General features: G+C 34.1%; 1 protein-coding gene across 1 annotated transcript; it reads left to right on the top strand.

The window, feature by feature from the left end:
• The first annotated feature begins 5,521 nt into the window (after positions 1 to 5,521).
• On the top strand, positions 5,522 to 24,734 carry LOC147074645 (uncharacterized). The gene is made up of 9 exons (XM_085943996.1): positions 5,522 to 5,727; positions 8,481 to 8,605; positions 11,298 to 11,575; positions 12,848 to 12,967; positions 16,886 to 17,107; positions 18,723 to 18,940; positions 20,157 to 20,389; positions 20,962 to 21,128; positions 23,754 to 24,734. Exons 1-9 carry the CDS (start codon positions 5,522 to 5,524, stop codon positions 24,201 to 24,203), a joined length of 2,019 nt encoding a protein of 672 aa, XP_085800122.1. The 3' UTR covers positions 24,204 to 24,734.
• The last annotated feature ends 2,349 nt before the right edge of the window (positions 24,735 to 27,083 follow it).

Here is a 27,083-nt window from a genome sequence, read left to right as displayed (position 1 = left end):
CTACCCCCACGGGACGTCGCTGGTCAAATACTTCCAAGAATGGCGGAGTTATCAAGGACACAATCACAAAACAATAATTGAATTTCACAAGTGGCGGGAATCGAATTCGCACTCATGGTTTTAGAGACAGGCACTAAAAATAATATATTACATATTATTTAGACAGTTGCCAATAAAATCACGCCCGCGGCGGAGTAGTTTCAGAACGTTCGATTCGCCTGGTCCTGACCCGAAATCCCCCTCCACCTTGTGTATGAGCCTGATATGTATAGTAAAAATTAGTTTACCTTTTAACAAATCTTAAACTTTGAATTTTGCAACAGTACTTACTTATTAACTTCGGTGCTTGAAAAACCTGTACCTACATTATTATTATTATTATGTATGTGAATACACTAAAAAGTTGAAACGTTCTGTTGATCATTATTTCATGCATTTATTAATTTTGGCGCGCGAAGAATTATCAGAATTTAATTTTAAATGGTAAGTACTTACAAACATTTCATACTGGGCCGTTTAACACCTTTTTAACACCAATTCTGCGATAATTTTAACATCATCGCGAACCTATTAAAAATTAACTTGTTAATAAACAAATCTCTTACAATTACAAAATATACCAGTCACCGCTGCAGCCGAAAACTCAAACTGACATGCGCGCACGCAGAAAATAGTTTGGGGGGATCCATTTTGAAAAAATATCCATATTTTTTTTATTAATTTTTATGGCGGCAGGAGTGGGCACGGGTAAGGAAATCTATTAGGGGCCACTGTCTTCCACACTTACTAAGTACTTATAGCTTCTAGCGGAACTATCGCACTTTTCCGGATACATTCCTCATATCTAGACACTTCGCACTTTGAATCTAGTGATGAACACCTGGCTTGCAAATTTAATTACGGATTTTCACCTGCGAGTTATTGGGATCGGTTGTGTCCACGAGTGGTTATCGAATGCGCATTAATTCATTAATTTTGCCACGAATCGCTCATATGCAAAAATCGTCTTCCCAGATTTTTTGACACACGCAGTATTGCTGGTTTTTGGAGTACTGATTAATGTATTACCCATCATCTATCGATTCTTGCCCTTCCCGCATTACTCTCCGAATGGTGCTGATAGGTACGCCAGTTGCTTCGTTTGCCGATTTAACAATATTATACTTCAAATTGTACTGTTTTTTATAACTTTTAAATAATATTCACTCACATTAAAAACAATTCCTCGCGCTTGTCCTTCCTTGTAAAGGTTTTTTTGTAATACTCCGATCGAGATATTCATTGTTTTTTCCGACCATGTCCGATCCAAATAAGATTATATTGGCCTCCACAGGGTGGAGGTTTGTATTCACATATTTTGTTTTTACGAGAAATGGATGTCAACCACTTGCTCAACCTATTAGGTCCATACTCTGACTCATGCACAAATTTAAAAACAATATGTGTACTTGTCAGACCCAGTATTCGAGCCTGGGACCCACGACACTCTAGGCAAATGCTTAAGCCGCGCGGCCATCGTGTAAAACTATAAATAATATACTATTGAATCGTATAAAACATACTTTTCGTGAACACGTACCAAGGCTAACGTGCCCGACGTCAGGGATGTACTAAGTATCCACCTCTACTCTATGCGCACGAAAGGAGGTGTGATTCTGCGCAGGTCCATGCTTAATGCGTCAATTACATTGAGCTACTTTACGAGCTGTTCGTTGGCGAATTTAAAAGCGGGCGATTCAGCTACTGCGATTATGACGATGACACACAAAACTTTCCATTCGCTGAGAAGTCACAAGCCAGCGACTATTTTGACAGAATGTAGTTCGTTTTTTTACCGGGAGGTTGCTACTACGCTCTACTGCGCAGACGCAGTAAGCCCACACGCCGGCGTGTAGCGTGTAAAGTTGACTGGCTTTCAACTTTTCTCGGTAGATTATTTACAATCTGCTCGTTAGCTTGTTCAATGATGACACTGGGCGACTTTACAGGCAGATTGTAAATTCGCCAATAAGCAGCTCGTAAAGTAGCTCAATGTAATTGACGGATAAGTTGTTTAGCTATACCTACTAAATTTTAAAATCAGTAATAAATTATTATATATATTTTTTCGAAATGGACCCCATTCCATTTTTCTGTGCACGCGCTTGTTTACTGTTAACCGCTCTGGTCCATTTCAAGCCCTGTAATGCAATTGAATCATTGAGTACCAATTCAATACGATTTTTGATAAAATAATCCTGTTTGTGGTTTTAAGTTAACTATTGCGAAAAGTTCGAAACAAGTTTCCGGGGTTCGCCGGACACCGAAGGATGACCGGTTTGTAAATGTTCGTAACATAACGGAGTGGCTACTTATGTATACTTATATTATATGCACGAAAGAAGTGTCTTTTGTAGCTGCAAGTGTAAGGCGACGCACTTGCAGACGATAATTAGGTAATCAGCACAAGGATGACATCGCGTGAGACATAACCAAATTAAATACCTAAAAACCTCTTTAAAACCAATGGAATGAAGCAATTTAGAGTCATAAAATGTATTTAAAGAAGTTCGTATTCAAGAAAGTCGTTTTGTTTTTATCTCCAATATATTTGGCAAAATGCTTCGAGCTCTCTTCGCTAATCTCTCGAAATATATTATTTTCTTATAACCCGGAGCACTTGATAATTTTCAACTGTGTGAATATTGTAAATGAAGAATTAGAGGTATTTTTGCGAACTTAGTCGCAAGCAGTGTTGCCAACTGTCATTGACAAAAACATGCCAGGCGGGGTACGAAAACAAGCTAGATTTTCTAAAAATAAAATTGCAAGTAAATTTACTTATTCTACCAAGAACGAAGTCAATACACTTTTCCTTCATTCCGATAATTATTGTCAAACTGAAGTCACATACTGTCCGACAACATGATCTCGTTGATAACCAGAAGTCTCTGTAGTCGCATATAGAAGACTCCACAGTGACATACCTGTCATGGCAGCAACGCGTGTTTGAATAATGTATCGGCTCTCTTTTTGGGTAGGACTCCTTCTCTTTTTCGCAATAAACAAACAGTGTACTAATAATAATTTTAATATTTATCCTGATCGTTTTAGACAAGTTTTTATTATAAAAAGCATCAAATTATGTAAATTTATAGATCTGTACACCACGGAAGCGTAAAATGAAATGATAAATTTAGAGGCGTTCCTCATTTGAAAACGGAAGTGCGATTAACTAAACATGAGGGGCTTGATAGTTCACAGTTTTAACACGTGGACAAGAAGTTTTTGTTCGGCAGTACCTAATCACACATTAAATTATATGATACCATTTCACTTCCTAGCCTATGAATGCTCCTATTGTTTCAATGTGTTAAATTATGTTGTTTTATTTCTCACGCTACTAAAATAGCTACCTATCGACCTACCTGCATTAAGTATGTATCTGATATAATATGCGCATGAAAATAAATAAACTAAATATCTAACGTATTTTAGCACATTCCTATTGGAGAAATGCTATCAAAAACGCCATAAGCCATACGCGTTTTTTGCAAGCTAGATGCCTATCGAAAAACGCTAAATTGGCAACGCTGGTCGCAAGGCCCACTATACTCAGGGTGCATCACTGAATCGCAAGTTTCCATGATAGTGATGACAGTGGCGAAGGGTAGAGGTAGACTGTGTAGATTCGACATAAATAGGGCACACTGAGCTGATTATGTCCAGATCGCGATGGTAAAGGATTTAAAGGTCCCATATGGTACAAGTTAGATAACTATGCTTCTGAGGTGTTCCAAATTATGTTATTAATATAAATAAGTATCTTAATCAACAATATAGGTATGTATTTGGGTGTGTCTAGTAAAATGTATCAAAATGAAAATAATTGTTTTTTTAAATCTAGATTATGACGTATATACAGTACAATTATCTAGAGGTCGGCAAACTTTTTTTGTGAAGGGACAAATAATAAAAATAATGGGTACAGTTCGGTTAGGAGGAATACAGCGGAAAAGACATTTTGAAAATAGCCGATATACTGAATTATTTGTTAGGCTAATCTAACCAAACCTAACCTAACCTAACCCAACCTAACTTAACCTAAACTAACCCAAACTAACAAATAATCCAGTATATCGGGTATTTTCAAAATGTGTTTTCCGCTGTATTCCTCATACCGAACTGTACCAATAAATCTCCACCAATTAATGTATGAAACAAAAATAATATAAGAGAATAATACAAAGACTGCTTTATTGACTTAGGTACAGTTCTACTAATAATATATAACTGTTTTTTTAAGGTAATATTTTAACAACTTAGGATCCAAAGTTAGTATCTCTCTATCATTAGAATTGATTGAAAATATATTCATCTTTCAATTCTGACATGTGTTGAGATATTACGTAGGTACCAATATTTCATCTTTGGAAATGTCTTTTTCACACAATATATACATAGGTACTAACCAAACAGATATAAGTTTCTGAGTTTCTGTTTCTGTCGTATCATGTTAGTTGACCATAACCATCACATAAAATTTTAGAATAATTTATAGAATTGATATAATTTATAAAATTTACAGAATCAATATAACCAATAGAATTTATAGAGTATACTAATAGTTCCCTCCAAACCAACCTGCCTCGCACCACATTTTTCTTAATCGAGCGCATCACGAAGCCCTACGTTTAGATGTGAAGCATCAGCAGTTGTTTATGCCTAGGAATGTCTCAGGAGCAGATGCCCAAAACTGAGGTCGCTACGCACTCTGAGTTTACTGAGACTTAATTTAATCAAAGTACCCATGGGAGAGAGGAGTACGGGGGATTATTAAAAATAAAATGATTCTAATTAATTTACACATTATAATAAGTAAAAACAATAGGTACATAGGTACTGAACTATGTGAATAGATCTTCACGTCCGCAATAAGACGCCGCAATTTCTTTTAACAGATTTATAGTTGGCCTTTGTGGCGACCAGGTCGGAAGGCCCCAACAGCTGATTGGACCGATTTGGGCATCCCTTCCCATTCGAAGCACATTCTCGGACATTCCCAGAGGATGTGGTTGGTCGTTTGCATCCTGTAGTTCTCCGCCACATGGACATGTTGGTCTGGTGACAAGTCCAAACTCAAAGAGGTAGGCAGTCAATCCACCACTATCAAATTTTAAACAATTCAAAAATATAACATTTATTCTTAGTTTCCGGACAGTACAAAAAGAGGTGATGAGCCGGATTTGGCCCGCGGTTCGCAATATATAGATCTCTGCATAATCAATTAAATCGAAAATGATTGATAAGGATAAAAGACAGTTAGTACCTATCTTCGAAATTCTTGAAAATCTTTTGTGATTAAAGTTATCTATAGATTGGTTATAACCCACTATCAGCTCAAGATAATAACTTAATTTCATCTTATCTAAAGATAATAATTATATTCTCAATTCCTTTATTCTTCGAATAACATTATATTGCATCAGTCGATGGTTTGATTTATTTTTTATTAAATAAGGTTTTTTTTTCGTTTTCTGTCATGAGTGACTCAAAGAAACGGACAAGTTTCACCTTCTTCGCCAAGCGTCAGGTCTCGTTGAACATTCCACTGGCTGATGAAGCCGCTTTGGACCATCTCGCGGTGCAAACGAGATCGTCAAATGCCAAGCCTACCCCACCGGTGGTCGTCAGGGCCAAGAATTCAATTTCATTCAGCCACGCCTCTCTAGGAGCTGGTCCCAAAAGGTATGTATTATATATATATATATATATATATATATATATATATATATATATATATATATATATATATATATATATATACTCTCATTAATTTATTAACATAACATATAACAAAGGTAATATAAAAAACATATTGTTTAAATAAATTTTCGTCTTGCTTTATTTCTTGCAAATTCGTCAATTATTTTAGCAGTGTCAATTCGATTTAAAATTTCTTGCTCTATATACAAAATGGACGTACTATTTAATCTTTCTTCTCCCATAGTACTTCTCAAATATTTTTTTACGTGCTTTTGGAGAGAAAACGATCTTTCACCTGAAGCATTAGATAAGGGGATTGTTAAAAAAATTCAGTAATATTTCTATATTTGAGAATGTGTAAGACATTTCTTTGGCGGCTCGATATAATAATATGTCTGGTGTGGTTTTAATAGTGTCTTTGTTTTCTTTAAGGAATATTAAAAAAGGGTCAAATTCATCTTCAAAAGTACAAACATCAATGTCCTCTTTGTAAATATCCATCAACTTTTTTATCGCATTCTTTTTTTCTTCCATTGATAGATTCCAATCAAAAAATATTCGAAAAAGCTCTATAACTATTTCATATGTTTGTGTTCTTTGCGATAGTTCTGCCTTGGTCATATCACATATGACATATAATGAATTTACTTTGAAATCTTCTCCAGTTGTAAATTCATGTCCGACTTCTTTGTTTTCATCAAAAAACATTCTTTTTTTGTTGTCTGCAAGTTTGTCCATATTCATCATTAAAGGATAATCCTGATAAATCATTTACCTCTTTTTCAAATTTTTCACATTCTTCTCGGAAATTTTTGATGAAATTTTCTAATGACTTCGGTAGGATAGATCCCTTCAATAGTTCGCATTCCACTGTTTAGTAGCGAGACCATAATAAAGTAAACGATGAACTGCACCCAATCAATCAACAAATATCAGAAATGATGAAAATCCGAATCCGTTTGTAAGACAATTCTTTAAAGACATTCCAAGATCTCGGGGCCCCACGCTGCCGTTTAGTCCGCTTACCCCGCCCCTGGCCTACTGACATAAAATAATTTTTAAATCTAATAAGGTCATACTCATTTTATCTTCTCCTTTTTTGATGGGGCAACGGTTGAAGTGTAGCTTTACCAATAATACGAGTATATACCCGGAGAGCTTGGTTAAGGAATTTTGACCAAATTATAATCTATAAAATTTCTAATCATTTCCCGACTGACGAAATTCAAAATGTCCTTTTTTCGCAGACTTAGGTATGAATGCTTTGTATTTTTTTCACTTACCCCCCTGTTCTTGTCTTTGATCTATTTTATATATATATTATTAGCTATTCTTCTATAATGATAGGTACTACTAAATAAAATTGACGACGTGTCTATCTGTGATTTAGAAAAAAATGCCGTTTGATTAGCATTTTTGTATATTTTCATAACTACGCACAAAATATATTTTATAAAACTTTTGTCTGTTGGTTTTTTTATAACTCAAAAACTACTGGACCAATATTAATGAATTCTCCACAGCTTATGGACTATTTTATTGTTAACGTCAATCTATATATAATATAGTTTCATATCGATTTTTCCAATGTCAGGAGATAAAACTTCTTGAAAAATAACACAATTTCATCGTGAATCGTTAAAAGGGAAATCGATTAGATAGTAGCGGTAAACGGATGAAGCGAGGGTAAAGAAGCGTGCCTACATCCAACCATTGGCTATTCCATTTGTTCATTTTAACTCTCATTAGAGTGTGATACTGACGTAATGTCTCTGTACCTATAGTATTGGCGAAAAGTGTTTTTTTCCCTATATTATATAGTAGGTAACTAGATACCAAGAGTGGAGGTAGGCTGTTAAGATCTTTCATTGAAACATTCAATGCGAAATAGTGTTTGTTAGTTTATAAAATATTTCAATTAAATCTAAATCCTGCCTAATCCCAGCCATAGTAGATAATAGCCAAAAAATATTCGTTTATCTTTTAAAATACCTATCTAAAATTATGCCATTAAAACAATACATCATTTTAGATATTGATAGAAGATTTTTTTATCGATTATGTTTTGGGTAGGCAGGGTTAAATTAAAAAAAAAACTAACTGACACTGTAGGTAATAAAACGAAAGCAAATAAGTATGACTGAAAAAGTCTGCATTATTTTTGTCGAATAGCATACATACACTATTATGGTTTGGCTTAGGCAGGGTTTAATTGAATTTTAAAAACTAATAAACACTATCTACACATTGTAGTCTTGGTTTAATGAAGAAATACGTTTGGCTGACAGAGTTTAGTGTGCACTATTTATGACGGAAGTATCTAGCTACCTAAAACTATAAAGTATCAGGAAAAAAACCCTTATCGCCAGTACTACTTACCTACTGCTCACTTATATGTTTTGATAAATTTATTATAATAGGTACTTACAAAAATAGGATCTCAGATGAATATCCAGTTATTGTTATTACTAATGTTAAAGGACTGTTTGTATGATTGGAACATTGATTGTTTTAGAGGCATTCCGAGTCCAAGGTCTTATAGTTTATAAATAAAGGTTGCAAACTATTATTGTGGGGATACTAAGGATTACAGTGTTCGGTCTCAGCCCCAACACTTTACAATCCTTCTCACATATACAGTCCAAATTCAGAAAAATCCACAATGATAGGCAATCAAGGTGTAAAGAAATGTTAGTGATCTAGATTCATTGAAGATTATGTACATTTTTTTTCAGGGGTTCATTTGGAGTGATTGAAGACTTGGTGCAATGCCCCATCTGCTTGGAGAAGCTGAACAATCCAAAAATGTTGTCATGTCAACATACATTCTGTTTGTATTGCTTACAATTGCAAATAAAAGGTTGGTACGACAGATTTTTTTTGATAATAATTCTATAAATGTTGTGAGTGACACAAAATCTTAAGATTCTAAAGAACAGGTATACCAACACCAAGGGCAAAATCTATTTTTTAGATAAGCATAATATAATGAAACAAAATGATATAATAAATGTAAATGAAAGTAGGGAGAGAATTTAAATAATATATTGCTTGCCTTCTTGCTCCAAAACATAAGCATGGTATGTGTTTTAAAAATAATGCAATAGACATACTTGTCACTAAAGTCAATAGCACCGCAATGCATATCCTATCTAGGGTTTTTAACAGGTCCTACACAATATACAAAGGAGATTATGTTGTTTAACATAAATGTAGTGTAGGTATAATGGTGTAGATCATGTCTCCCCACATTCTGAAGCGGGCCCCACTACCTATCTCTAAGGTTAAGGACAGTGTGATGTTCTACAATAGTATTCTCAAAATTATATTCCACGGAACCACACGGTTTCACGAGTATTTTTTAGTGTTTTTTGTATTATCAAATAATTGTGAACCTTCGCCATATTGGATAAATAGCCATCACAACACATCAAGTTGCATCGCATAGCAACATAATTATAAATGTTAATGTTTCGTAAATATAATAGCTGCAGGCGACCTTTTTTACGATTAGAACAAATTTTCGTTGTGTTTATCTCACTTAACTGCTCGACCTGCAACACCGGGCCCACCCTAAGCCCGGGCCCCAGACTAGAGCCCTGTCAGCCCCCCGTTGTGCAGTGTACATTATTGGTGATGTATAAAATAGCAGAATATAAGTTTTTGACTCATCTGGGAATATAACCTAGGACTAATATTGATTTTAAATCATTTTAAGAGGAGTGTATTGCTACTAATAAAATCTAGTGATGAAATTATTCAACATGCAACTAAATACAATTTACTTAAAAAAAAAACATAAATACACTTAGTTTAAAGTTAAACTTACTTAAACAATTAAAATAACTTATACACGAGCATTCATTGAGCAGTTATGGTTTATTATTAATTAGAAAATTTCTATAGACATGGGGAGAAATTAATCTTAGGCGAGAGGAGGTAGTGGAGGTAGGCTGTTAAAATCCGACATAAATATTACACAATAAATCGTCACTGTTCTGGCAGAAGACACTAATTCGAAAAAATGACATATTGAGTTAGTTATACCAAAATGTTCCTTATTTCAAACTTTACCGTCTGGAAACCTTCTTAATAAATAAACAGTCTTTATTTTAAAGTCATCCTTTTTACGATTACTTAATTAATAAACTCACATGATAGACCATTTCAAACATTTTAACAACTTCAAAGTCAAAATACTCAAAACTAGTATTCTCCAGTTAGTGTGTTCTGCCAGAACAGAGACGAAATTTTGTCAGTCATACTTATTTGTTTTCATTGAACTAAGAATACAAATTGCAGATGGTGCTGGATAGTTTTTGAAAATCAATTAAGAATTAATTAATTTACAAAACCATAATAGTTTAGGTAATATGATATGGGCGATCAAACAAAAATAGTGCACATTGAAACACTCATACTTATTTGTTTTCGTTGAATTAAAAATACATATTACAGATGGTGTTAGTTAGTTTTTTTTTAATTCAACAATCCCTGCCTAACCAAACCATAATAGAAAGTATTATTCAGTACATAATTTTAGATATTTTGTAGATATATGAATATTTTTTGACTATTCTCTATTATGACTTGGTTTATGCAGGGTTTAATTGAATTTTAAAAACTAACCAGTACTATCTGCAATTTGTAGTCTTAGTTCAACGAAAACAAAATGTATCTGACTGACAAAATTTTGTGTGCATTATGTCGAATCTTAACAGCCTACTAGTAGGTAAATTTTTAATAAATTATATTTAATTATACATTGCGTAATTCCATCACTAGATGTCACTAGTAACCTACCTGTCCACCCAGTGGTGTCCCATACTGTAACATAAAATACTAATTATTATTGAAGATTAGAGTGATGACACATACTGTCCGACGACAAGAAATCAGTGATAACAGGAAGTCGCTTTAGTATAAGACTTCTCAATGACATACCTGTAATGGCAGCAACGCATGCTAGAGGCATGTTTAAATAATGTATCAGCTCTTTTTTTAGATGTGACTCTTTTTCTTCTTCGCAATAAACCAAAAGTTTATTAATAATAATTCTAATAACACTCCTGATCGTTTTAGACATATTTATATTATAAAAAGGTTCAAATTACGTAAATTAATAGATCCGTACACCACGGGAGCGAAAAATGAAATAATAAATTATGGGCGTTCCTCATTTGAAAACGGAAGTGTGATTAGCTGCACTGGAGGGGATTGTTAGTTCATAGTTTTAACAGGTGGACAAGAAATTCTTATTCGACAATTTTTTTGGGTCCAACTTTGCATAGTGGTTACATTATGGGCCATTTTGATGTTAAATGTAGGAATCTTGTTATGCTTTGAATATTTTATTTATAGGTACCTACTCAATTTGTGAGAAATTGCTATGATTTAATGATTTACTAGTTTGAACTGTTTCAAGGCCCCCTTTTAAATTCCCTCAATCAGAGAATCAATTGTCATCTACGCTATAAAATTCACCGCTGTGTTGGTAATTAACATAATATATATTACAATAATTTATTATGTTTGTTTTGTTTGTTTTTCAGACAACCAGCTAATCTGTCCATCGTGCAACACCTCGTACGAAGTAACGGCTCCAACGTTCTGCGAGGAGCTTCCGTCAAACTTGTACATTGACAATCTTTTGACACTCTTGATCAGCCCGTCCGCTGCGGCAGGCGAAAGGTCTTCAAGGGTGGACAGGGTGGGGTCGTTCTCCGCAGGGACTAACCAGATTAATGTCGCTGTCCGCGAAAAGAGGTGCTGCAAATGCCAGTCGATGATGGCCACGTTGACTGACCATTATTGTAACCATTGCAAGCAGGTAAATATCATTAATCTGAATTGGTACAAGCAGTGTCGTCCCTAAGCAAAGTCCCGCCCTTAAGCATACTTAGAATGTCACCCCTTTTCATTTTTAGTCTCAAATTGTATGTAAATTTGTTGGTTACCTACCGACCTATTTTATTAGTTATCATCTACTGAGGATTAAAGCATTTCCACAAAACTTATTCTCTAACAACGGTGTTTTTAGGAACGTAAAGATCTGAGGCGCTGACAGGTTAGGTGGCCCCTTGTGAATTTTTTTGCTATGCAATAAACCTTTCTTGGGTGTTACAATACAAAATAGGAATACAGTACTCTCTCAGTAATCCACCACCTCAAAACCCAGACAGGTATCCAATTAGTGAGAGCGGCGGATTATGGTGCATACATACAAAATATGGTAAAAATTAAAACAGGTATTTCGTAAAAATAGTTTTTTTGAGAAATTTGTACTAGCAAATTACGGTTTTATTTATAATCAAAATCAAGTATTTACTAAATTATACATACCTATTTAGAAACTAAGTTTATTAACTAAATATTAAACAGTAAATCACTTGACACAACCAGTTTTTCAGTGAGGCAGATATTCTTGAATGGCTTAGGATTCCTGGCTTTCCCTATGACCAAAAGCTTCAGTTTGTGTGTCGCAGTTGCATTGGAGCACTGCATAATTGTGATGTGGTCCTTCTGCACTTTCCTCCCTGGTACATTACTTTCTTCATGATGAACGTACGTTTTAAAAAGAGAAGTTTCCAAAATAAACCTGTCTCATCTGCGTTGTGTACTTGTACGCGGCGGACTACTGAATTTGACAATCAAATACCGGCGAATTATAGAGCTTGATTTTGTGCTTTTAATTATTAAATTATAGTAGATTACGGCGGATTATAGTAGTTGTCGGATAATCGAGCAGCGGATTACTGAGAGTGTACTGTACCTGAATAAGTGAAATGGCCAGTTTTCGAATTTGGTTTTGTTTACTTATTTACATAAAGTTATTTGCTATGTTTTGTGATTGTTCATCTAAATATTCTATACAAATAAATGCAAGGTATTGTTTTATCTCATTGCAGCCCTGTCAAAATCTCAAAACACAAAAGCTTAAAGTGTAAATTTACTACAATGGAATCTGCAATGCGAAATGACGTGTCGCTAATTAGCCTAACCATTTTTCATGTTCAATACCATATATTTGCACTCTATCTGGATAGAAGGTTTTCTTCAACATCTTTGAATATAACACTATGTGCATAAATGATTTTTTCAGATATTCTGTGGAGTATGCTGGCCAGCACATATTAGTGAACTAAAATCTCAAATCGGCACCCTCGGAAGGCAGATCGACTTAGGATCTGAACGGTTGAAGCACAGATTAGATGATTATAAGGTTAGTCGATATATTTTTCATTTTTTCTAGTGGCATCCAGTTAAAAATGATGCCCAGCAACTTTATTCCATTGTATGCACTGCGAGTGGAATGTACCGTGAAAGTATAAGCAAATGAGCCTAGAATTTATTAATTTTTTTGTATGTTGTCCAAGGAAATTTTTTATCAGCACCTTAACCATAAACTTCTGATTTTTTTTTTTGGTTGTTTGCAATGTCCGAAAGCACCAGAAGAGATGCATAGGTAGGAACTCGAAAAAGCTAGATCTGGCAAGAAAACACTAAATTGACATTGTTGATTTTTCTTTCTAACTGTCTTTTCTGACATTGTACCGGTGCAATGATACAATGTATGTCTCTTCTACCCTATTGAAGATCATATTATTCGCTTATGAGGGTAAATATTCAACTTTCTATAATTGATAGTCTGTCAAAGAACGATTTAGTATCCTTTGAGATTCTGGAGAGAAAAAGTACCTACATATCGACGTTGAAACTGGAAAAAATGTATAGCTCCGTTTTAACGGAAAAGTGACTTTGAATGCCATCTAGTGGTCATTGTAAATATCTTCCCATCTTGCAAATAATGATGTAATTCCAAAAAAATTGTAACATTGTTAAATCATGGTTGATTTAACACCATAACATTTGTACACGAAACCATAACGTTTTTTGTCTCTCCTGTAAAGTAGCATTTTCGATTTTTGGATTTTCTGGTTTCAATAACGATATACATCTACAGATATTGGCGTAAACTATTCCTAAAATGTCTTAAAGGGGACTGCAATAGATACAAGAAGGCCCAGAGGCATCTGATGATGGAATTACGGGACATGTAATTAAATATAATTAACTGAACAATTCACACCACAGAGAAATTGAGTCATGAAAATGTAAAAATCGTATACATTCAGTTGTCTTTAAAATGATTTCATTGAAACAAAAGCTTTACCTATTTTAATCTCCTTAAGTCGTTTTAAAAATAACCATTAGAAACCCACCTGCGTGACCTCATTGTATCATTTGATTCGTATTCCATCACCCGCGGCTTACTGTAGGAGTGAGAGAAGATGTGAATCCCCGCACTTTAACCTTTTCTACGCATCACAATATTACTATAGCAGTATCTGACACGCCGCAGCATTTTAACGACATACGTTGAATGTAGAGCAAAGCTCTTACTAAAATCTCTGTAATACTGATAATTTGCAGGCTAGTTTTTCATAATTATTCAAACAGATGTCACTGTGTTTAATTTTTTAGATTATGCAAATCAATCGACAGTGACTAGTAATTTGAGCTTAAAGTCGGAGGAGAGGATCACGGCCTCATAGAGCAAAAAAACTCGCTGAAGACATAGAACCGGTTAAACTGAGGCGTTGTTCCCTTACCGTTACGTAATAGGTTCTTTGCACAGTAAGAGTTGAATAGGTTGACGGTTAATGCAATGCGTGCCAAAAGAAGACCAAAACTTATTATTTTCATGACAAATGGAAAATTGAGTATTTCTTTGTAACGGTAAATTACAAGTGTTATTATTTGATTTGCCTCGCCTTGGTGTTTTAGCCAAATATAATACTTTTGTTCAAATGGAAGAGTGTGGTTCACTGCCAGTTTTGATACTGAATGGTAGATCACAGCCTATTTGAAATTGGACATGCAAGTTATATCTCTATCTCTATATATATAAAAATTTGTGGCTCGACCGATTTTTATGAATTTTTTTATGTATATTTGTTAGGTATGAGAATAGGTCAACAAGTATATTTCATACCGCTAGGTGATTAGGGTATCTCTATCCAGAAAAATTTTCTTTTATTTTTTTGACAATTTTTTTTTTGTATTTTTTTTATTATTTGGCATAAAAAAATACCTATAACCTCAAATTTTCATTTTCCTACCCCCATCCTCCCATTTTTTAATCGCGATTTTATTATTTTTGTATGAACAAATTTAGCCGTCGTTCGTATTTCAAACAGAACGAAATTATTTATGTGGTTGAATGACAGATGGCACTACGTCCGAGAAGAATTCAAGAGAAGCGTCGCGTCATTTTGACATTTCATTCGGCAAATCACAACGCAGTGCGTGCAAAATTTTGTACGATTTATTTTAATTTATCTATTTTTATGTGCGTGTATTACAGTGCACAATGCCAGCAAGACGCAAGGGGGGCCATTTGGGCCGTCGAACGAATAAAGCAACAAACATGCGAAATAGTAGAGTAGAAAGGACAGACGAAAGAATCCAACAAGATAACATAAACGTCAGCGCTCGAAATGGAAAAATTTACGAACCGGAGCGCTCGACAGTTTTCTGAAGATTTTTACATAGTAAAGTTATCAAAGTTTATGTGTTTTTTTTTTCATAAAAATAAGTGTGTAAGATTTTTTATTATATGGCCTATCCAGCTCAGACGGTCAAATTATTTATTCCACGAGACGGAGCGATAATTTTACCGATTTCACGAACAGGAACGGCGCTCCGGTGCGTTCCGGTCCATTTCGAGCCCTGATAAACGTGCGTGTAAGCATGTCGCAATTGCGTGCATCTCAATCACAAGAGGCACGAGCTGAACGAAATCAACAACGACAATTGGAACGGAGCCAAGCGCGCCGGTTCGTAGTTAACACACGCAGAGCAAATGACCGACAACGCCAACAAGTACATCGAACATTTACATCCGCTTCGTTCCTTCGTCTCGCATTCGAGTACGAGCCAGATATTGAATATTCCGCTCATCCGAAAGTGCTGATTGGTGCTATGGACAAAGAATGTCCTCATTGTCATGCGCTCAAATTCAAACATGAGTCAGCCGGGATGTGTTGCGCATTAGGAAAAGTGCAACTACCAGAAATTGAGATACCACCAGAACCATTGAACAGCTTGCTCATTGGCACGTTTCCAGATTCAAACCTGTTCCTGAAGTCCATTCGCACATTCAATTCATGCTTCCAAATGACTTCGTCCGGAGCAACAGAAAGAGTTCACAATACTGCGGCAAATGGTCAAAAATTCCATTCTACGTTCAAAATCAAAGGTCAAGTATACCACAAAGTAGGCTCATTGCTGCTAATGCCAAACGAACCACATACATTTTTACAAATCTACTTCATGGGCGCGGCGCGGCTGTGAGGACATCAATCATGTGGATGCACGTTGCAGCTACAATAGCCTCAATTCGCCTAATGCCAGGCGCATCGTCGGCGAACTGGACGCCCTGTTGAATGAGCACAATGAATTATTGAAATTCTTCAAAGCACACATGCACGAATTGCAAAGTGACAATCACGCTATTGTCATCAATCCTGATAAAACACCAGCTGGAGAGCACGTACGTCGATTCAATGCGACTGTTGTTGACGACATTGCTGGAATCATGGTTGGCGACCGCACATAGACGCGAGAAATCGTGATTCGAAGAAGAAATAATAATCTGGAGTTCATCGCTGACATACACCGTTCATACGACGCTCTCCAATATCCGCTAATTTTCTGGAAGGGACAAGACGGATATTGCATAAACATTAAACAACGAGATCCTGTCACAGGTAATTCATTCATTATGAACATCATTACTCATTTTGAATTGAGAAAATGAATGGTTGATGTTTTTTTGTTTTTATCGGCGGTCATCGTCTACAGTGCTCTATTCCTCTTTCTGTCATAGATCCGATCCCCACACACTTACGATACATTCGTTACTTTTTATTTAACAACCAAAATATTCACTAGAAATAATTTATATGGCAGAACAACGTTTGCCTGGTCAGCTAGTACAATATAAAAATTGACACAGCAATCAATATATTGGGTTTGATATTGACAACGCAAATATGTAAAATATGTATGACTGTTAGTTATCCTTGGATAGCATGTGGTAAATGGTGCCGTGAGACGTTTTTCTTGATCGTTCTAGGATCGCTGTGAATGGCTTGTCAACAAAATTAATTCAACGACTGAGAAGAAGATTGAAGAGATACAAACCGAAAAGGAAAATCTACTTGCTCAAGCCAATGAGTTGTTGACCAACGGAGAATCCACTTGTATTGTCTTGCAAGACGAACTTAAAAAAACCAGAGAACACTTTACTAAAGTTGTCAATACAGATTTTGACTCATTGCCCACTGATAATGAAAAGGTATCTATAAAAATCACTTTTTATTTAGCTACTTACCCATTATACTTGTGCATGATTAAGTTGGTAAACTCTACAAATATTAATTAACATCGTTTAGTTACCAATCCGATTTTATTACTCGTACAATGGCTGTCATTTTTATGTACAATATCGTCACCTCAATACTACAACTAGATAACTTGATTTTCACTGTTTTTGAGATAGCTTTTGAATATGATTCTACATTTCCTTCTCTACTAAATGATTAAACTAGGTACCTAAGTCAGAAGTTAATGGGAACTGTATTAATTTTGTTTTTGAAAATATAAGATAACTTTAAAACCATAAAAGCATTAAATAGATAAAATAATATATTATCCACAATATTTTTTCAAACAATTGAATATTATTTATTTGTTCCCAATTAGACAAGCACAATTTTCCATTTTTATTTTAAATAATAATTATAGCCTAAATTTATGGTAATCAAGTATAGTTTAAATTTCATTTTCCCAACAATGACCAAATCAGAGTTATCTAATTGTAGTATTGAGGTGTCGATGTGATTACGTACTCGAGTGCAGCTATAAAATGTTTTACACAGATTTTATTTTCAACTACAGTCGAACTTGGTTATTAGGAGGAAGATGGGACTGACTGAATTTGCTTGTAATAAGCGTTACTCGTTATATCAGAGAATAAGTATTTTTAAATGAGCGGTCACATTATACAAAAAGTTGAAAAAAAGTCAAAAATAATAAATCTGAAAACCATCATAAAAATCCCCGAAACAAGCATGGCATTCATAAACTACAAAAGCAGTTGTTTATTGTAATGAACGCTGGTAGGTACCTACGGACTTCACAAGCCTTAAATTTTTCAACCATATGCGTGGATACTTTTTTATTATTGTCGGCGGAACACCAATTAGGTAGGTATTTAGACACTTAACTAGTGTCATAAACATAATCCGACCCTGGCGGCATCCTGTCCGATCGGATATTTTTGCTTAGGATCGAAATGTTTTTAAACGATCGACACATTAACAGTATTTTAGCTTGGTATATCAGATAAGTTGCTCGTTATAACAGTGAATAAATGTATGGAGAAAATTATAAACCAAAATGTCAACGAATGTTTCCTCATTACATCCGAGATCTCACTATGTCCGAGATCATAATAACCGAGTTCGACTATATATTATAATAATATTGAAGTTTGGTATTATTGACAGCTTATCTATCTACTCATCTTGATGAATTATCTGTTCAAATTGGAAAATAAATGTCATAGCAGTATTGTGAAGTTCTCTGAAAATGAACCTGCAATGTAAAGTCGCTTGTAGCTAACTTAATCAGTGGACCAAATGTGCTTTTCTTTACTTCGTTACATCTCTATAGAAGATTTTATTTAACATCTACAAAACAAAAAAAATAAGACTATAAACTAAATTTTGAAATGCTTGAGGTTTTTGAAAGATGCAGGAGATAACAGTGTGAAATTGGCTACAAGTGACTAACAGATAACTTAATTATTAATGTCTTTTTTCAGGTTTATTTTCATATATTTAGGCTCTGCCTCGTAGTCTTTGTTCAACATCTTTGTTTTATTCAAATCCATTTTTAAACCATTCCAGGTGACGACATTCAGACATTTCCACCAAAAAACCGTTGACATTTTAAATGAGGTCGCTCGTTGGGGTGAATCAAAGTTGTCGTTCGATCAGGAAAAATTCTGCATAGAAATTGGATCCGACCAGCCTAAGGACACAGAAGCTGACGATCCAGTGGTTGTTGAAGTAAAGGGAATTGAAAACCCTCTTCAGGATTCTGACTCCTTGACTTTGTACTACAGGTATTTAATATTATCGAGATTATTACCTACCTAATGTGTGTCTTGGACGCCTTCCACTCCTCTCTGTCTGTGGTATGTTCCCTCTAATGGGATACAGTGTCTCTTTTTAGACAGTCCAAATTGTGGGTTTAATGAGTAATAATAATAATTAACTGGGAGATAGACTTTCTCTTTTTTTTACCATGTTCAATCCTAATAAGATTATATTATGGGCCTCCACAAAATGGTGGTTTTGTATTGACAGATTTTGTTTTTACGAGAAATGGATATTAGCCATTTGTTCAATGTATTAGGTTCATACTCTGACTCATGCACGAATTGAAAAACAATATGTTTACTTACCAGACCCAGGATTTAAGCCTTCGACCCATGATTTTATAGCCCGACTCTGTATTTGGCACCCAATTATTAATGACTAATATCACATTCCAATTGCAATTTTTTTTGTTAGTACCTGCCAATGTTCACAAAAGTAATTCAGAATGACCTTGATAATAATAACAGTTTATCAATAGTAATAATACAATATTGCCACATAAATTTGTGATATCAAGAAAGGGGAGATAAGTCAAAACGATATGAAATTTAGATATACTATCTACCATTCAAGGAATAAAGAGAAAAATCAGAATCAGTAGTATTTTTATGCGTCATCAAAACACCACAAAACATAATTATAATTAACACATTAATAAGATACATAATAATATGTGAAACCCAATCACCATGGTTCATATTGGTGTTTGGTTTATTACTATAAATGACGGTCAGGCTATAAAACCACAGGCAATACAAAGCACGCTCTGTTCTCAAATATTACGAATATTTAATGCGTGCTGTGTTTTCTTGACAAACTTTAATGCATATATGACACAGATGTAACTAATGAAAATAACATAGGTCCTATTCTTTAACATGGCGTGTTAAATAAAGTTAAAAGTTTTAAGTCCATATTTCTCCACACTCGGGATTTAAATCTTTTTATTGCATACTATAAATATACTATATTTCCGTGAGGTTTGATAGTTGTGGCATGAAACAAGAAATAGTTAGAGGGGCGTGGAATGATAAAAATCGATACAATAGGCTTGATGTAAATACAGTTGACAATAGCAATATTCGCATTAGCCCTGGTGAATATTTATGGTTAAATGGTTCCACTATAATGTGCTATTTATTATTGATAAATTACAATAGATAACTCATTTTCCCATAGGTCCAGGAAATTTACCCCGAGCATGGTATGGAAGAGATGCCCGCGGCCGGGAGGCGTTGCGATGGCACCGTGGTCTGGCCATGAGAACTTTTACGTCTGTAGCACAGACTCCCGCCACATTTTAGTCGTTAACAGAGAGAGTGGGAGAATCACACAAAGATTGGCTGATGGAAATATGCTATGTCCACATAGCATCGCTTTTTCGGATATTCGAGAAGAGATCTATGTAACAGGTAATTCAATTTATATTTACCAATATTATTATCGTTCAGTATAATAACGACAGTATTTAAATCAGGGATACACAACCCGCCATAACATTTATTGCGGCCTACCGTCTAAATCAAATATAGAAAAAGTCCTTCTTCTTCCCGCTGCTATAACCCAATGTTTCCAGCATCTGCTTTCATCCAGGTCTGTCCAAAGCTTTAGGACTCTCAGGCTCTTTAAATCCAACTCGACACTATCCCTCCATCCTGCATGAAGTCGATCAAGTCTTCGTTTGCCTTTCGTCTTCACGAATATCAGTTTCCTTGTCATGCGTGACTTGTACATGGTCCAACCATCTAAGTCACGTAATCACATCCAATAGTTCCAATGTGCAGTATCTTTATTATTTATCGATTATATATTCATTTTGTGTTTGTTGCGATAGGTCTTGTATATCAGTGTTGATTGGTTGCTGTGGTTTCCTACGCTTCTATTTTCCACCTATTGCTGGTCTTGCCATATCTGCTGCCACCCTTTCAATCTATATAGTAGTGTGCTTTTTTTACAAAGTTTAACATAATCTCTATTTTTCTAGATAAATACAAACATTGTGTGCATGTATTTTCCAAAGAAGGCGTGTATAAACAGTCATTGGGTGCCAAAGGAAATAAAAGTGGATTTTTCAGATCGCCTGAAGGTATTGCCGTTGATTCCAGCGAGAATGTGCTATACATCTGCGATACAGGAAACGATAGAGTTCAGGTAATAATTATCTAAAGTCTTTTAATCAATTAATTTTTGTTGATATCTAAATTAAGTATAACAAACAAAATTAATATATTATTATGATACAAAAAAAGACCAATTTTGAAGAACAAACCAAAAGAACAGTTTAAAGATAGATATTAATATAGTACAGTCTTTATGAAGAAAGTGGCAAGTTGGCATAACCAAGAAAAAAATAATGCTCTGTTACCCTCTTTACCAATTTATCTACGTTTTTTTTTTTCGACCATGTCCGAACCTGATAGGATCATATGGGCCTCCACAGAGTAGAGGTTTGTATTGACAGATTTTGTTTTTTTTTTTACGAGAAATGGATGTCAGCCACTTGCTCAACCTATTAGGTCCATACCCTGACACACACAAATTGAAAAACAATATGTGTACTTGCCAGACCCAGGATTCGAACCTGGGACCCACGGCTTTATAGTCCAACGCTTATGCCGCGCGGCCACCGTGGGCGTTGAATCTACGTTTAATGTAGGGTAAACGTTTTTGACCCTTTGTGATGGTTATAGAGGCAGTTTTTTCCAAACTCCTTTTAAGTCTAAAGTTGTGGTTATATTGAAATGCATTTCGCGTATTGTCACACTGTCAAGGCGACAAATTTAGTCCACGGTTTTGTCATTTTGCAAAACATTTTGAACGGACACGATATCTGTAAATTCAATGATGGAGTAACCTAGTAACGAGTCTCTGTAAATTCAATAATATTTTGAACGGAACCCAACCCGCAGACCATAGATAATAGACAACATTCTTATAGAAGATACATAGTGCCAACCGCTAAAAACAAAAAACACGCAATTTTGACATGTGTAGGCATGTAGAAAATGATAAAAAATGTTCATTAAGTCATGCAGGTGTCGATGCAGTGCGGTACAACGTGAGGTGACCTCATTGTTGGTCTGGTGATTTCGGCAGATTTTGCTAACTGACAAGGTTCAAAATGTGCTACGGGATGGGAGCATCAGTCTGATAACATTTTAAATACCAAAAAAACGACATTACACTCTTTTCCTGGAGCGGCAGCTTACTGTGATGTCACATGATAGTACGCTACATACACCATAATATATTTCGCACTTAACTTACCTACGTTATTCATTTTGGCCAGTACAGGTTTTCTGTATTATCCGCCAGCAGTACTATATTGTCAGCATAGTGAAGAATATTGATCAATTTACTGTACAATCTGTGTTTTAAGACAGAAATGAAACTTTTTGTTTTGCTAATCCCTCTTGTATTATTTGTTTAATTAAATAAAACACAATTTTATACATAGTACTTATTCCACTTTATTAGTTAAATTTTGGATCGGTTTCCTCCTCCTCAAAGGGACATTATAAGATCATATTATTATCAGTTGATAATGTTCCTATGAGGAAGACGAAACCGGTCTAAAATTTAATTAATAAAGTGGAAAAAGCACCATAAAATTGTGTTTTATTTAATTAAACAAATAATTAATCAAATTTTTCAATGCAGTTTCACCATGAATTGACAGTTAACACTGGTTAACACCATGTTAACCATATGTTAACACCATAGACTAATATACTATATACTAGTTAACACTATAAAAGAAATTCTCTTGTATATTACTATAAAGTGTTTTAATGCACTCAATTGTTTTTTTTGATGACAAAAATACTTTTTCAAAATTGGAATGTATATAGAATGGAAGCTATTAAATTTTCTAACAAAAATATAATACCAATTTTATATTACCATCTGTTGAGACTAACTAAAACTAATACTTTTAAAAATTAATAATTTATTGGCTTGCAACTACAGTAATACTTTTCTTCTATATGAGAGAAAAGAAAATGACTATAAAATAGATGGAAATCTAATTTTAAATTAGAATGTCAATATTTGAACAATGTTGAATTAACATGTATAATTATATTTCTTAATTTTTGCGTGAGATGTTATGATAATTAAATTTGAAGGAAATTCAATTAGATAATAATTATTGTGGCTGAGATCAGTCATCGCTTGACTGATAAAACAGATGAGTGCCGTTCAACTGAGTACCTTAGATAGCGAATTAGCATAGGAATCCAAAAGGTAATGTAGTCGCTGTTTTGAGTACTCTTGAAGTATCTAGGGGACTGGAGGAGATATTTTATATACGTACATCTAGGATATCAAAAGTTTTTTAAAATTATAGTTTATATCATTCAATTTTACACCTTTTCTCAGTTATTTAGATTTACTTTTTTGTTGTGTCTGTATTAATTCCCCATGTTATTCTCTATGCAATCTATTATTGTAATAAAATTTGTATTCAAAAATTAATAAGCAATAAAATTGTCAGCAACAAAATGACCGGAATAGCATAATGGTCAGCATGTGCGTCTGTTGCGAAAGATCCATGAATCGATTCTGCCTATTGCCTTAATTTTTTCACTTCTTGAGTTTTACGTCACATATCTACAGAATACACTCACTCTCTTGGGAATTTTCATGCACATGAAAAGTTTTAACTTCATAATAGAATATGTCATAATAGGTAGGTCTTATTTATTAACGATCGTTGCAAGATGCCAAATAATTTTCCTTCGATACTAATATGTATATTACATAATTGTTTTATAGATAATTGACATAGAATCTGGAGCATTTATAAGATTCATTGGCATAGTAAGCCGCAATCATAACGCAACATCAATAAAATACACTCAACTGAACGCACCGACGAGTATCGCCGTGACCAATGAACGCGTCATCATTCTAGACAGCGGAAACCGAAGAGTTCAAGTCTACTCACTGGCCGGAGAGAAAATCCACGAATTTGGTTCGGGTGGAAGCCAGAAAGGACAGTTTTTGCACCCGGAAGCAATAGCGGTAGACCCTCTCGGTTTTATTCTGGTGGGAGATTCAGGCAACGCTAGGGTTCAAGTCTTTAAACCCAACGGTCAGCTAATAAGAGTCTTTGATGGCAGTGGTCTGGAAGGGAAGTTTGGATGGATTTCCAGCATTCACATTACTCCGCAACTTGAGGTTATCATTAGTGATCCGAGAAATCATCAAGTTTGCATCTTTTAATAAAATAATTATGATTTTAATTACTATTATAAAACTCCTTTCTTTATACTATCTTGTATTGTATACTTGAAAGTTTGTAATAAATAGGGGCTGTATTTTTATGTAGCTTTAAGAAAATTTTCCATTTAGATAACAATACCAATGATTTAATAATAATATCAGTGCTTTTCAATATGTGTGCAGCAAGTGTCTCCTAGTGTGCTCCTAATTTTTTCTATAAAGAGCATACTAATTAGAATTAGATATTGATACTTTTCTTCCAATACTATGTAGTATTAATACTTTATTATCAATATTGGATCATGAGTTATGAATAGACTGTCTTTTTTAAAATTCTTCGTTGGATATAATAATATATTATATTTCAATAGATGAATATACACCATTTTGAAGTAATAGTTTGACAGTTGTTTTTAGTCGATGTGTCACATTAATTCTAGATTTAATTTCATTTCTAAGTATATATTTTTATGGCAACACAATTTTGAATTTAAAATAGTATTATTAAAAAATAAAATGATTACAAATCAGTAATAATTGTGTTACTTAATTATTTGACTAAATCCAAAACAAACTTATACGTATATGGTAAGTACTTTTATTTTTTGTCCGTCCCTTATTTTTATATAGATAAGTCGTGGGTTTATGATGAAAGTGTATATCGTCTCTGTTCTGGCAGAACACACTAACTGGAGAATACTAGTTTTGAGTAATTTGACTTTGAAGTTGTTAAAATGTTTGAAATGGTCTATCATATGAGTTTATTAAGTAATCGTAAAAGGGATGACTTTAAAATAAAGACTGTTTATTTATTAAGAAGGTTTCCAACGGTAAAGTTTGAAATAAGGAACATTTTGGTATAACTAACTCAATATGTAATTTTTTCGAATTAGTGTCTTCTGCCAGAACAGTGACGATATGGTTTATTTCAAGTTTACAATAATATTTAATACAACAAGGGTATAGTATGATTTTTGTACGGCGAGTCAATTTATAAGGCAGACAATATGGTGTAGTCGTAGTCTCATCATGTACATATCTCAATCAAGGCTAATGTATTGAACTAGGCAAACTAGATATTAGACTGAGTCAAACTCAATGGTAACTAAAGGTCAAATAGCATTCTATATAGCTGAACAGACAAACTCTTCACTGCCGTCTGTATGATAACGGTGACTATGCACTGTAGTGGGAGTCGCCTGGGAGATGATGTGTGCGACATCCTAACGAGTGAGGGATAAGAGAATTGAATGCATACGCGGTGCGTTATAAACTTTATTATATCAGTCTAATAATATGTCTAGAATTTTGAGACGCTTTATGTTAGTGGAAATATCAAAGGTCCACATGGATGTTATTTATAACCCATTTTTTTAATATGTCACTTGGTCATGATGTTGTTGAATAATACTGGGATTTACTGGAAAATTCGATTTTAACATTGTTTGGAGACACTGGTATTAGGTTTGTAATGTAAATGGGGAGAGAATATAATATTATAATAATATGATAAAATACATTATAGAGAAATGACCATGGAATTAATTTGTATAAATTTATTATCTGTTTATAATTCACTATAGTTTTTATTTACATTGTCAATAATTATTTTATTTATCAATTCATAAATCTACACCGATTTTATTATTACAATAATATTATTATTTGATCAATACATAATACAGAAAAATAACAGAAAAAAACAATATTTGTATCAATATTTAAAAAAATAAAATAAATGTATTTTTGCATTAAAAAAATATGAAAATAAATCTGAAATAAGTAAAGAGAAATATTTAAAGTAATTTTAATGAAAATAGAAATAATATTAAAATATCACTGTTGCATTAAATATACTTTATTGAGTAAAATCTGTGTGTGAAAGTCTATAATAGTAATTTTCAGAGGAGCCAAAAGATTCAGTTTTAGATAGCTTTGTATATTATGAATTTGTTTCTGAGCCGTTGATTTGACTGATCCCCTTTCTTCATTACGGGTATTTAATATAATAAATGATTAATTCGGCATATTTAACACATTTACAGACATATCTTCCTTTTCCTGTTGCGTACATAAATCATAAAATGAATAAATAAATTCTATACGTGTGACATTTATATTCTGGCTGACACTCAGGGCTCTGGTAAGTATTGTCAAAGCACGGGGTAAGTGGGGAACAGGAGCATAAAGATGTACGTAAATAAGCAGGATTATTTTTAATTCACCACCAGAATATAGAAGTCACGCGATTCATTTAGAATCTGAGATGTAATGGCTCAAATAGACTCTATGACGATTGGTCATATAAATGCCTAAAACCCGTTTCTTATGTTGGCGTCCTATGTCACAGAGTGTAAATACGATGTCATAGCTGTCATACAATATGTATGTATAATATGTCGGAATGGCATATAGATATGATCATAGACACTAAATCGCTCTTAGCATATATGTGCCCGATCGTCATATAGTCTATTTGAACCTTTAGTAAATAAGAAGATAACTCTTTTTAAATTAAAGCATGCACAATAAAAATATCAGACCTCATTTGTTATATAATGTATTGATATAAATACAAAAGGAATATACTAAAAATTATTAGAGAATTGTAAATAAAAACTGTTTATTGTTAGGATTTTACAAAAATGTTAAGAATTTAGTTTCATCTAGCGTTTTTGATGGTTTTTATAAGCGCCCATCTTCACTGCCGGTTTGAATTCTGTTTCCACTAGTCAAACGGTTCATTCAAGGGATAAGCTGCTTTCGGATTTCTCGATAACTTTCAATACTGTGTTGTGACACAAGGCATTTCTAAATTACAATTTGGCAGCATATAGTATGTTTCATTTTAACTCGTGTGCACAAAAAATGTCAACCTAT

The sequence above is a fragment of the Rhyacophila brunnea genome, unplaced genomic scaffold, assembly GCF_057557595.1.
Source record: "Rhyacophila brunnea isolate RB1 unplaced genomic scaffold, BYU_Rbru_1.0 scaffold_16, whole genome shotgun sequence".
In the NCBI taxonomy this organism is placed as follows: domain Eukaryota; kingdom Metazoa; phylum Arthropoda; class Insecta; order Trichoptera; family Rhyacophilidae; genus Rhyacophila; species Rhyacophila brunnea.
The sequence above is the reverse complement of the archived record's forward strand: the minus strand, read 5'-3'. Positions and strand labels throughout refer to the sequence as shown.